The 14,490-nt window shown below is 39.3% G+C and overlaps 1 protein-coding gene across 3 annotated transcripts in view; it reads left to right on the forward strand.

The window, feature by feature from the left end:
* The window catches only part of ITGA1 (integrin subunit alpha 1), a 328,522-nt gene that overhangs the window by 266,195 nt on the left and 47,837 nt on the right, over window positions 1-14,490 (forward strand). For all 3 annotated transcript variants that reach the window (XM_030927043.1, XM_010386058.2, XM_030927042.1), the window contains exons 12-13: window positions 10,562-10,707; window positions 14,064-14,207. In XM_030927043.1, coding sequence (XP_030782903.1) covers window positions 10,562-10,707; window positions 14,064-14,207 — 290 coding nt within the window. The remainder of the gene's footprint in view (window positions 1-10,561; window positions 10,708-14,063; window positions 14,208-14,490) is intronic.

A 14,490-nucleotide genomic window follows, 5' to 3' on the forward strand; every position in this document is an offset into this window, starting at 1 on the left:
AATCTTATGAAGGAAGCAGAGAGGCAGAGGCTCTTTTAGAAAAATCCTATGCTTATCAATAATGATCAGTTAGCTGTCAAAGTCTGTCTCATGACATAATCGTACCCCTATCTTTCTATTACCCAAACTGCCTTATGCCAATACAGGCATTGCAAGTGGATTTGGTGGTGAGAATACAGCTGGGATTATGTTCCCCTGCCTCCTCCACCCACAGTTTGTTGAATTCTATTCCTGCCAACAGCTCCCAAAGGAGAAGGAAAGATGTGAGGCAATGTCATGGCATCAAGACAGATCACACCTGTTTCCCATTACCTCACTAGATCCTGGCCCTTTACCCCAGAAGTGAATTATGAGAGCTGACAGAATTCATTCTTCACAAATTCATGCAAAGGGCTATGCCACCCATTTTGGCCTTTTCTTCCTCTTTTTTTTTCTCTTAATTTGAGTCAGAGTTTCTCTCTTATTGCCCAGGCTGGAGTGTGTGCAGTGGCACGATCTCTGCTCATTGCAACCTCCACCTCCTGCGTTCAAGTGATTCTCCTGCCTCAGCCTCCCGAGTAACTGGGATTACAGGCACCCGCCACCATCCCCTGGCTAAGTTTTTGTATTTTTGGTAGAGACCGGTTTTCGTCATGTTGCCCAGACTGCTCTCGAACTCCTGACCTCAGATGATCCACCACCCTCGGCCTCCAAAAGTTCTGGGATTACAGGCGTGAGCCACCGCGCCCAGCCCTTTTCGTCCATCTTATTCTTTTCTTTTTCAGGAAACACTGTTAAGCTTCAATGTTTATAATTATTTTCCTTCTAGCAAATTTAGGCTTTACTTGGCTCTGGCTCTCTTTTTCTTTTCTTCTTTCTTGTCTTTAGACACCCAAGCCTCAATTAGAAGCTATGCTAACTGTCCCTGAGATTATCTCAACTACTATTTTTATTTATGAAGTATAAGTCATCAAAGAGAGTTAAGTAAATAATCTCACAACTCCTAGCCTCAAACATAATTTTCAACTTATTTTTAAAAGAGGCCTTTTATCAAGTTACATTCACAGCTCTGCAAATTACACACACACACACACACACGTACTGACACTCTCATTCTACTCCCTTCTTTATAGTTCTTAGTAGAGTGGCATGAAATAAAATGGCCTTCATTTTGCACATTCTTCTTTTCCATTTTATGTATGTATAAACATGGCCTGAAAGATTCATTTTAAAACAATATTGTTAGTAATATAAACACATAACACATTACACGTTTGAAAAAATATTTTAGATTCTATTATGTATAATAATAAAAAAAAAACCCTCAAAGAAAGATGAAGGAATGAGAATGTGAGGAATATTCATAAAGGATGATATGTGTGAGTAACTGAGTTCCTTTAACACTTGTAAGAATAAACGTATTGTATAAAAACTTTTTTTCCTTTTTAACACTTTTGAAAGAAAATCAAACTTACTTTATAGTAAAATACTTGGTAAGTGAGTTAGAAAATGATATTTTTCTCAGTGAGAAGTGCTATTCTGTGGCATTTTGAAAAATAATCTTACTTCTGCTGCACTGAAGAAATCTGGTTATTAGAAGAGTTGTTCCTTGGCCAGGCGCGGTGGCTCAAGCCTGTAATCCCAGCACTTTGGGAGGCCGAGACGGGCGGATCACGAGGTCAGGAGATCAAGACTATCCTGGCTAACACGGTGAAACCCCATCTCTACTAAAAAATACAAAAAACTAGCCGGGCGAGGTGGCGGGCGCCTGTAGTCCCAGCTACTCGGGAGGCTGAGGCAGGAGAATGGCGTAAACCCGGGAGGCAGAGCTTGCAGTGAGCTGAGATCTGGCCACTGCACTCCAGCCTGGGTGACAGAGCGAGACTCCGTCTCAAAAAAAAAAAAAAAAAGAAAAAGAAGAGTTGTTCCTTTTATAAAATCAAAATCTGCATGTGGTAATTTTATTCGTTGATGTCGCTGTGTTCTCAAAACACAAAGAACAAATCTGATTTTTCACTCAAAAAATAATCTTAAAGACACAATTTATGCTCTTCCTGTAAGCAGCCTGAGATGATCTCTTAAAATGGTTTACTATTCACTTGACCCAGAACAACCCAAAAAATTATGCAAATCAAGAGATTCAAATCTTCATGTTCACTTTAAGAACATCCATGAAAATACCCAGGCAATCAGGGGTGTGTATATCTGAAAAGCCAGCAAGTATCTGAAAGATGTGACTTTCCAGAAGCAGTGTGTGCTGTTCCATCATTGCAATGGTGGAGTTGGTAGATGTGTCCGAAGCCAAACAGTGGAGCTGGACAGAGTGTTTATGGCCCCAAAAGAGTGCTGAAAGTTTGTTGCACATGCTTAAAAATATGAAAAGCAGTGCTGATCGTAAAGGTTTGTATGTAGATTCTCTTGATCATTGTGTACATCTAGGTGGGTGAAGCACACAAGATGCACTGGCTCTATTTGCAGGGCTCATGGTCAGATTAACCCACATGTGACCTCCACCCCTACTGTCGCACCCACCGCACTGAGATGATGCTTACTGAAATAGAACAGATTTTTCTAAACCAGAGGAGGAGGTTGTGCAGAAGAAGAAGGTATTCCAGAAGAAACTGAAGAAACAAAATTAATGACCCAGGAATAACTTCAATATAAAATATATGTAAATAAAATCAAAAGTAGAAAAAAGACAATTCAAAATTTTAAAGAGCATAGAAGCTCAATTAAAAAGAGGAAAGATCAGATATGTGAAAAACGATTCAAGCTCTCTGTTGAATAAAGTCACATTAAAATCACAGCAAGGTACTGTTGTTAGACAATGTTTAACACCTATTAAAACGTACACAAATGTAAATAATAGTGATGATACACAAAGCCTGGGACAGTATCATGAAATTGTCTTTCATATGGCTGTTCATAGAACAAAGTAGTACAAATTTTCTGGAAACAATTTTCTAGACACTATAAGAACCATTAAAAACTTGATCCAGTGATCTATTCCTTAAAATTTACTGTCAAAAAGTCCAGAAGTGGGACAAATTTAAATGCGCCAAGGTGTCTTTGAAATCTTAAGTATAATACCAAAAATATTAAAACCACCTGAATTCTAGTGTTTTATCGGGAAATGCTTATGTATATAAATGTAATGTCATTATGCTTTAACCAAGAGAAATCATCTTCAATTATTTAAAATTACAATTTAAAAAGCTACTAGCAGCACAGAAAAAATTTACGTTTTCTCTGATCCAATTATATAAAAATTATTAAATTCTGTAGTGCAGACACATATATCGATTTATTTATTTTTTTTATTTTTTATTTTTATTTTTTTTTACATTTCATATATATATATACTTTATTTTTAAAAAATGTTATTTTTAAAAACTTATTTTATATTCAGGGGTACATGTGAAGATTTGTTACATAGGCAAACTCATGTCACAGGGTTTGTTATACAGATTATTTCATCACACAGGTATTAAGTAGAGTACCTAATAGTTATCTTTTCTGCTCCTCTCCATCCTCCTACTCTCCACCCTCAAGTAGACCCCTTGATGTTACCTTCTTTGAATTCGTGAGTTCTCATCATTTATCTCCGACTTATAAGTGAGAGCATGCAATATGTGTTTTTCTGTTTGGATTAGTTGCTAAGGCTAATAGTCCCTAGTTCTATCTATGTTCCCCCGACCCCCACCTCCCCACCCCCCCCCCCCCACAAACATGATCTTGTCCTTTTTCATGACTGTGTAGTATTTTATGGTGTATATGTACCACATTTTCTTTTACCTGTGTGACACTGTTGGGCATTTAGGTTGATTCCATGTCTTTGTTATTGTGAATAGTGCTGCAATGAACATTCACATGCATGTGTCTTCATAGCAGACTGATTTATATGCCTCTGGGTATATACCCAGCAATGGGATTGATAGGGCAAATGGTAGTCCTGCTTTTAGCTCCTTGAGGAATTGCCATACTGTTTTCCACAATGGTTGAACTAATTTAAACTCCACCAATAGTGTATAAGTGTTCCCTTTTCTCTGCAACTTTTTTAGCATTTGTTATCATTTTACTTTTTATTTTTTAATTTTTTTATTATACTTTAAGTTCTAGGGTACATGTGCATAACGTGCAGGTTTGTTACATATGTATATTTATGCCATGTTGGTGTGCTGCACCCATCAACTCGTCAGCACCCATCAATTCATCATTTATATCATGTATAACTCCCAAATGCAATCTGTCCCCCCTCCCCCCTCCCCATGATAGGCCCCAGTGTGTGATGTTCCCCTTCCCAAGTCCAAGTGATCTCATTGTTCAGTTCCCACCTGTGAGTGAGAACATGCGGTGTTTGGTTTTCTCTTCTTGTGATAGTTTGCTAAGAATGATGGTTTCCAGCTGCATCCATGTCCCTACAAAGGATGCAAACTCATCCTTTTTTATGGCTGCATAGTATTCCATGGTGTATATGTGCCACATTTTCTTAATCCAGTCTGTCACAGATGGACATTTGGGTTGATTCCAAGTCTTTGCTATTGTGAATAGTGCTGCAATAAACATACGTGTGCATGTGTCTTTGTAGTAGAATAATTTATAATCCTTTGGGTATATACCCAGTAGTGGGATGGCTGAGTCATATGGTACATCTAGTTCTAGATCCTTGAGGAATTGCCATACTGTTTTCCATAATGGTTGAACTAGTTTACAATCCCACCAACAGTGTAAAAGTGTTCCTATTTCTCCACATCCTCTCCAACAACTGTTGTTTCCTGATTTTTTAATGATTACCATTCTAACTGGTGTGAGATGGTATCTCATTGTGGTTTTGATTTGCATTTCTCTGATGGCGAGTGATGATGAGCATTTTTTCATGTGTCTGTTGGCTGTATGAATGTCTTCTTTTGAGAAATGTCTGTTCATATCCTTTCCCCACTTTTTGATGGGGTTGTTTTTTTCTTGTATATTTCTTTGAGTTCTTTGTAGATTCTGGATATTAGCCCTTTGTCAGATGAGTAGATTGCAAAAATTTTCTCCCATTCTGTAGGTTGCCTGTTCACTCTGATGGTAGTTTCTTTTGCTGTGCAGAAGCTCTTTAGTTTAATGAGATCCCATTTGTCAATTTTGGCTTTTGCTGCCGTTGCTTTTGGTGTTTTAGACATGAAGTCCTTGCCCATGCCTATGTCCTGAATGGTACTACCTAGATTTTCTTCTAGGGTTTTTATGGTATTAGGTCTAACATTTAAGTCTCTAATCCATCTTGAATTAATCTTCGTATAAGGAGTAAGGAAAGGATCCAGTTTCAGCTTTCTACTTATGGCTAGCCAATTTTCCCAGCACCATTTATTAAATAGGGAATCCTTTCCCCATTTCTTGTTTCTCTCAGGTTTGTCAAAGATCAGATGGCTGTAGATGTGTGGTATTATTTCTGAGGACTCTGTTCTGTTCCATTGGTCTATATCTCTGTTTTGGTACCAGTACCATGCTGTTTTGGTTACTGTAGCCTTGTAGTATAGTTTGAAGTCAGGTAGCGTGTCGCCTCCAGCTTTGTCCTTTTGACTTAGGATTGTCTTGGCAATGCGGGCTCTTTTTTGGTTCCATATGAACTTTAAAGCAGTTTTTTCCAATTCTGTGAAGAAACTCATTGGTAGCCTGATGGGGATGGCATTGAATCTATAAATAACCTTGGGCAGTATGGCCATTTTCACGATATTGATTCTTCCTATCCATGAGCATGGTATGTTCTTCCCTTTGTTTGTGTCCTCTTTGATTTCACTGAGCAGTGGTTTGTAGTTCTCCTTGAAGAGGTCCTTTACATCCCTTGTAAGTTGGATTCCTAGGTATTTTATTCTCTTTGAAGCAATTGTGAATGGAAGTTCATTCCTGAATTGGCTCTCTGCTTGTCTGTTACTGGTGTATAAGAATGCTTGTGATTTTTGCACATTAATTTTGTATCCTGAGACTTTGCTGAAGTTGTTTACCAGCTTAAGGAGATTTTGGGCTGAGACAATGGGGTTTTCTAAATATACAATCATGTCATCTGCAAACAGGGACAATTTGACTTCTTCTTTTCCTAACTGAATACCCTTGATTTCTTTCTCTTGCCTGATTGCCCTAGCCAGAACTTCCAACACTATGTTGAATAGGAGTGGTGAGAGAGGGCATCCCTGTCTTGTACCAGTTTTCAAAGGGAATTTTTCCAGTTTTTGCCCATTCAGTATGATATTAGCTGTGGGTTTGTCATAAATAGCTCTTATTATTTTGAGGTACGTTCCATCAATACCGAATTTATTGAGCGTTTTTAGCATGAAGGGCTGTTGAATTTTGTCAAACGCCTTTTCTGCATCTATTGAGATAATCATGTGGTTCTTGACTTTGGTTCTGTTTATATGCTGGATTATGTTTATTGATTTGCGAATGTTGAACCAGCCTTGCATCCCAGGGATGAAGCCCACTTGATCATGGTGGATAAGCTTTTTGATATGCTGCTGAATCTGGTTTGCCAGTATTTTATTGAGGATTTTTGCATCGATGTTCATCAGGGATATTGGTCTAAAATTCTCTTTTTTTGTTGTGTCTCTGCCAGGCTTTGGTATCAGGATGATGTTGGCCTCATAAAATGAGTTAGGGAGGATTCCCTCTTTTTCTATTGATTGGAATAGTTTCAGAAGGAATGGTACCAGCTCCTCCTTGTACCTCTGGTAGAATTCAGCTGTGAATCCATCTGGTCCTAGACTTTTTTTGGTGGGTAGGCTATTAATTGTTGCCTCAATTTCAGAGTCTCCTATTGGTCTATTCAGGGATTCAACTTCTTCCTGGTTTAGTCTTGGGAGAGTGTAAGTGTCCAGGAAATTATCCATTTCTTCTAGATTTTCTAGTTGATTTGCGTAGAGGTGTTTATAGTATTCTCTGATGGTAGTTTGTATTTCTGTGGGGTCAGTGGTGATATCCCCTTTATCATTTTTTATTGCATCTATTTGATTCCTCTCTCTTTTCTTCTTTATTAGTCTTGCTAGCGGCCTGTCAATTTTGTTGATCTTTTCAAAAAACCAACTCCTGGATTCATTGATTTTTTGGAGGGTTTTTTGTGTCTCTATCTCCTTCAGTTCTGCTCTGATCTTAGTTATTTCATGCCTTCTGCTAGCTTTTGAATGTGTTTGCTCTTGCCTCTCTAGTTCTTTTAATTGTGATGTTAGAGTGTCAATTTTAGATCTTGCCTGCTTTCTCTTGTGGGCATTTAGTGCTATAAATTTCCCTCTACACACTGCTTTAAATGTGTCCCAGAGATTCTGGTATGTTGTATCTTTGTTCTCATTGGTTTCAAAGAACATCTTTATTTCTGCTTTCATTTCGTTATGTACCCAGTAGTCATTCAGGAGCAGGTTGTTCAGTTTCCATGTAGTTGAGCGGTTTTGAGTGAGTTTCTTTGTCCTGAGTTCTAGTTTGATTGCACTGTGGTCTGAGAGACAGTTTGCTATAATTTCTGTTCTTGTACATTTGCTGAGGAGTGCTTTACTTCCAATTATGTGGTCAATTTTGGAATAAGTGCAATGTGGTGCTGAGAAGAATGTATATTCTGTTGATTTGGGGTGGAGAGTTCTATAGATGTCTATTAGGTCCACTTGGTGCAGAGATGAGTTCAATTCCTGGACATACTTGTTAACTTTCTGTCTCGTTGATCTGTCTAATGTTGACAGTGGAGTGTTGAAGTCTCCCATTATTATTGTACGGGAGTCTAAGTCTCTTTGTAAGTCTCTAAGGACTTGCTTTATGAATCTGGGTGCTCCTGTATTGGGTGCATATATATTTAGGATAGTTAGCTCTTCCTGTTGAATTGATCCCTTTACCATTATGTAATGGCCTTCTTTGTCTCTTTTGATCTTTGATGGTTTAAAGTCTGTTTTATCAGAGACTAGAATTGCAACCCCTGCTTTTTTTTTGTTCTCCATTTGCTTGGTAGATCTTCCTCCATCCCTTTATTTGGAGCCTATGTATGTCTCTGCATGTGAGATGGGTCTCCCGAATACAGCAGACTGATGGGTCTTGACTCTTTATCCAGTTTGCCAGTCTGTGTCTTTTAATTGGAGCATTTAATCCATTTACATTTAAGGTTAATATTGTTATGTGTGAACTTGATCCTGCCATTATGATACTAACAGGTTATTTTGCTCGTTAGTTGATGCAGTTTCTTCCTAGCCTCGATGGTCTTTACATTTTGGCATGTTTTTGCAATGGCTGGTACCGGTTGTTCCTTTCCATGTTTAGCGCTTCCTTCAGGGTCTCTTGTAAGGCAGGCCTGGTGGTGACAAAATCTCTAAGCATTTGCTTATCTGTAAAGGATTTTATTTCTCCCTCACTTATGAAACTTAGTTTGGCTGGATATAAAATTCTGGGTTGAAAATTCTTTTCTTTAAGAACGTTGAATATTGGCCCCCACTCTCTTCTGGCTTGTAGAGTTTCTGCCGAGAGATCTGCTGTTAGTCTGATGGGCTTCCCTTTGTGGGTAACCCGACCTTTCTCTCTGGCTGCCCTTAAGATTTTTTCCTTCATTTCAACTTTGGTGAATCTGGCAATTATGTGTCTTGGAGTTGCTCTTCTCGAGGAGTATCTTTGTGGCATTCTCTGTATTTCCTGAATTTGAATGTTGGCCTGCCCTACTAGGTTGGGGAAGTTCTCCTGGATGATATCCTGAAGAGTGTTTTCCAACTTGGTTCCATTTTCCCCCTCACTTTCAGGCACCCAATCAGACGTAGATTTGGTCTTTTTACATAATCCCATACTTCTTGCAGGCTTTCTTCATTTCTTTTTCTTCTTTTTTCTTTTGGTTTCTCTTCTCACTTCATTTCATTCATTTGATCCTCAATCGCTGATACTCTTTCTTCCAGTTGATCGAGTCGGTTACTGAAGCTTGTGCATTTTTCACGTATTTTTCGTGTCATGGTTTTCATCTCTGTCATTTCGTTTATGACCTTCTCTGCATTAATTAGTCTAGCTGTCAATTCTTCCACTCTTTTTTCAAGATTTTTAGTTTCTTTGCGCTGGGTACGTAATTCCTCCTTTAGCTCTGAGAAGTTTGATGGACTGAAGGCTTCTTCTCTCATCTCGTCGAAGTCATTCTCTGACCAGCTTTGATCCGTTGCTGGTGATGGGCTGCGCTCCTTTGCAGGGGGAGATGCACTCTTATTTTTTGAATTTCCAGCTTTTCTACCCTGCTTTTTCCCCATCTTTGTGGTTTTATCTGTCTCTGGTCTTTGATGATGGTGACGTACTGATGGGGTTTTGGTATAGGTGTCCTTCCTGTTTGATAGTTTTCCTTCTGACAGTCAGGACCCTCAGCTATAGGTCTGTTGGAGATTGCTTGAGGTCCACTCCAGACCCTGTTTGCCTGGGTATCAGCAGCAGAGGTTGCAGAAGATAGAATATTGCTGAACAGCGAGTGTACCTGTCTGATTCTTCCTTTGGTAGCTTCCTCTCAGGGGTGTACTCCACCCTGTGAGGTGTGGGGTGTCAGACTGCCCCTAGTGGGGGATGTCTCCCAGTTAGGCTACTCAGGGGTCAGTGACCCACTTGAGCAGGCAGTCTGTCCCTTCTCAGATCTCAACCTCCGTGTTGGGAGATCCACTGCTCTCTTCAAAGCTGTCAGACAGAGTCCTTCGCGTCTGCTCAGGCCTCTGCTGTTTCCCCTGTTGTTTTTTAGCTGAGCCCTGCCCCCAGAGGTGGAGTCTATAGAGACAGGCAGGCTTCCCTGAGCTGCTGTGAGCTCCACCCAGTTCGAGCTTCCCAGTGGCTTTGTTTACCTACTTAAGCCTCAGCAATGGCGGGCGCCCCTCCCCCAGCCTCGCTGCTGCCTCGCGGTTAGATCGCCGCAGACTGCTGTGTTAACAATGAGGGAGGCTCCGTGGGCGTGGAACCCTCCCGGCCAGGTGAGGGATATATTCTTCTGGTGTGCCCGTTGCTTAAAGCACGGTATTGGGGTGGGAGTTACCCGATTTTCCAGGTGTTGTGTGTCTCAGTTCCCCTGGCTAGGAAAAGGGATTGCCTTCCCCCTTGCGCTTCCCAGGTGAGGCGATGCCTCGCCCTGCTTCAGCTCTCGCTGGTCAGGCTGCAGCAGCTGACCAGCACCGATTGTCCGGCACTCCCTAGTGAGATGTCCCCAGTACCTCAGTTGAAAATGCAGAAATCACCGGTCTTCTGTGTCCCTCGCGCTGGGAGTTGGAGACTGGAGCTGTTCCTATTCAGCCATCTTGCCCATTTTCAGACATATATATCGATTTATTATAAAATGGGGTGGGGATGTGCAATTTTTGTGTGTGTGTCATCATTATTGTATCATTTGTGATTTTAAATAATGAAAAACTCAGATTGGGGGAAAATAGATTCTCCGGAGAAAGCAATTTTGGTAGATAGAGAGCATATTAAAAGCCTCCACCAGAACAAATTCTTACATGCACTGAAGAAAAAATATTATTTTCAAAATATAACCATATAAAAATGATTCTCTTGGTCATTTAAAGTTTTAATTTATTACATGAAGACTTTAAGGGTCCAGGTGGTATATCTGGAATCTTTCTTTTATTAGGTTACACTGTAAACTCTGCTACTGCTTCTTCTGGAGATGTGCTCTATATTGCTGGACAGCCTCGGTACAATCATACAGGCCAGGTCATTATCTACAGGATGGAAGATGGAAACATCAAAATTCTCCAGACACTCAGTGGAGAACAGGTAAACTTGAAAAATATTGTTTTATTTAAATTAATGTATTCATACTCTATGTATGTTTACTGTCTATTGTCCTAAACTTTTAAAAATGCATTATCCACATATTCAGTAACAACTGGGAACAGGGCCCCGTGTTAGGTTCTTTGGAAGGATGTATAGTGTCTGTATCTTTGTCTTCATGTTGGATAGGGGTGGAGGTAAGATGTATAATAGGCTGGGCGCAGTGGCTCACACCTATAATCCCAGCACTTTGGGAGGCTGAGGCGGGCAGATTACCTGAGGTCAGGAGTTTGAGACCAGCCTGATCAACATGGAGAAACCAAACTCTACTAAACAGCCTGACCAACACGGAGAAAAAAACTCTACTAAAAATACAAAATTAGCCAGTCGTGGTGGCACATGCCTGTAATCCCAGTTACTAGGGAGGCTGAGGCAGGAGAATCGCTTGAACCTAGGAGGTGGAGGTTGCCGTGAGCCGAGATTGTGCCACTGCACTCCAGCCTGGGCAACAAGAGTGGAACCCCATCTCAGAAAAAAAAAAAAAAAAAAGATGTATAATAGATGTAGATACAGACATACAAATACATACACAAGAAAAGAGATCCAAAACATTAAGGGGCATGAAATTACCAGTGGCCCAGACAATACAGTCAGAATATGATGAGATTACTTTAAGCTAGGATTGGTGCAGAAAACCTTCTTAGAAGAGGAAATTTGGGCTGAATCTACAAGGGATGATAGAATATAGATAGGTAAGAAGAGCAGTGAAAGAGAACGTTAAAAAGATAACATGGACTCATATTATGTGAGGTTTTGAATGGCAAATTAAGAGCTTGGATTTTATCCTGGAGGTAATGGGAAATTGGCTGTAATATTTAAAATTGGAAAATTCTTATTAGGTGGTATTGAATATTAAAAGAAGTTTGGGAAATTACACATGAAATAACATTTTTATATGTATATATATAAACTGAAAGAAACATCATAAATATGCAAACATTTACACACACGCGCGCACACACACACACATATTACCTGAAAGAAAGATCTAACCATGCTTTTTGTTGTTGTTATTTTTGAATTGTGATAGCTCGGGGAACTTTTGATCCTAAATAAAGTTTTCTGTATTTTTCAACAGTTCTACAAGGAGGATTTATTAACTTTATTCCACAGTCCTTTTACAGAGGGTGGGAGAGGAGTTCTTCTTAGCCTTCACTAAATATTCCAACTCTCTAGACTAGAGGGGCAGGGCCACATCAGCCCTCCTGTTCTGCAGGAGTCCGAGTTGCAGCAGTAAAGCTGAGGTGCAGGGATACTCACATTAGTCATGTCCACAGACTGCACTGGCTTTCTAGCCCCATGCCCCGCAGGAGCAGTGTCTTTTATGACAGCACCATAGGCATAGCTTCCAGGGTCTCTACAAAGGGCAGGCTAGCTACAAGGAAGTCAAAACTATATCATCTTCATCAGGTACTTATAAATCATTTATAGTTCTACACAGCCTGAATACAATATCCCAATAAGAGGTTATTTTTACCCCATCGGGGTAAAAGCAACAGCTTAGCCTTAGTGGTAAAGTTGAAATCCCAGCCTCAGCAGATTCCCAGGGCAACAGAGTTAGAATAACTAAAGGTCAGATCCTCATGTATCAGGTGAAAGGGTTTTATTAACTCTTTGCCCACATTTATACTCCGAAAATATAGCCTTAGAGTAAGGCTATTGTTATAGCTCAAACTGGAGGTAAGAAGAACGTAAAATAAGACATCAGCAGTAAAAATGGAAAAGGAAGGGGCATGACAGATATCAATAAGAAGAAATTGACAATAGTAAAATGAAGCATTTTAGATGACATCTTAGATCCATTATCACTCCATTAATTGTCTACAAGACAGGAAGTGTCAAATTTTATGAAAATTTACATATGAAAGTTGAGGAGAGTATCATGAATGATTTAAATCATGAATGGTTTCAGATTCAAGCCTGGGAATCTGAAAGAAAGGTGGCTCCATGATTAGAATGTCAACACCTCAAGCAATTTAGGTATTTTTAACAATTATGTTTGGCTTCTAGACATGTTCCTTGTAACAGTAAGCACAAATTCAGATATTTGCGTGTGCCAGTAAAGTAAAATCAAAATAGGTAAAGTCAATGAGTAAAGCTGCTGGGTGAAAAAATACAGGAAGTGGTGGGAATCATGGCCCTGGGCAGCTTGTAAAATTCCACTGAGCTCTAGTTGACCATTGCCATGTGGAAAGGAAAACCCAGTGTTACAAGATCTTCTATTTTATTTATGTGTATAATTAATTCAACTTTTAAAAAGACCCCTTAAGCCCCTCAAAAACCTGTGAGAAAAGTGCACTCAAAAGGCAGTGTCTTTTGCCCACATACCTAGGAGCAATGTCTAGAAATGTAGAACTGAAGCCTTGAGAAGGAAGACAGAATGATATTTGCAATCACCTTAGTAGAAATGCTTAAGAAGGATTGGTTAAGCATTTTTCCATTCTCTAGGGTAAGAGAATGGAAAAAAGCTACAGATCTGAGCTTTAGAAGAGGCCAAAATTGAGAAAATGGGAGTGGGGGAAGAAGCCAGTAAATATGAAAAGAGTGGTCTATGCCACGGGGGCAGAAGCAAGAGTGTAAGAGTAAAATCACAGAAGCCACTACAGGGAGATGTACAATAAGATAATTATTAAGAGCATCAAATATTAAACATAGAATAATATTTGAAAAACTTATTTAAGCATTTAGGTAATGAAGTGTAAGTGTTCTGCTTTTCTCTAAACAGATTACTATCTTTAAATGAGAAAACATATTGCTACAAGGGATGATCCCCCTGCAATCCTTCCATATTTTTCTATTTCCCATAGCTGCTGGGATAACACTTAATCATTTAATTGAGAAGACAATCTTCCAAGACTATGAGGTGAAATATGCCACACCAGTATTCCAGGACAACTCAGTTCCTTATAATGTATTTAAACATATATGCAACCATTACGGAATGCATTCTACTGCTTATCTAATTTTATTTCCTTAAAAAATCACTATAATATTACTGACCTTTTCTGATTTGTGGAGAAAAAAGAGAGGTTAGAGTGAAATCTAAAGAAATTCATTTTGTTACTGTCAAGCAATGAAATCTGTAACAGCTGTTCATCCTCAAAGATGGAACCGACTAATATTCTTTATCCTCATGGAAGAGCCAATAAATAACTTTCAGGGAGCATCAATTTCTATCTTTCATTTCCTTTGCCAACTAGCTCCTCTCTAGATTGCTAGAAGTAAAACAAATGTAGATTTCAGCTTCCTTGAGAATTTCTGATGTTCATTGGGCAGTTTTGTTTCATTTTGTGTCCTAGATTGGTTCCTACTTTGGCAGTATTTTAACAACAATTGACATTGACAAGGATTCTAATACTGACATTCTTCTAGTCGGAGCCCCTATGTACATGGGAACAGAGAAAGAGGAGCAAGGAAAAGTGTATGTGTATGCTCTCAATCAGGTAATGGTGTCTGAATTTGGTAGAAATCCAGTAAAATCTCCTCCTTCTCTTCATTTTTGAATAATAGGTTCTAATTTTTCACTCACTTTGAAAAAACAGAGCAAAGAAGCTATCAGGATTTATTCACTCAACCAACCCCTCAGTTTTGAAATGACCATTTATAATTCTAATAAAGTAGCTCCAACCCTTAGATATTTTCTGCTTGAAAATGTGAATTACGTTTAACACTGTATAGGATAAAGGAGGTAAATGTAAATCTCACTAAACTGTTAAATAAACCCAC

The sequence above is a fragment of the Rhinopithecus roxellana genome, chromosome 3 (assembly GCF_007565055.1).
Source record: "Rhinopithecus roxellana isolate Shanxi Qingling chromosome 3, ASM756505v1, whole genome shotgun sequence".
Lineage (NCBI taxonomy): Eukaryota > Metazoa > Chordata > Mammalia > Primates > Cercopithecidae > Rhinopithecus > Rhinopithecus roxellana.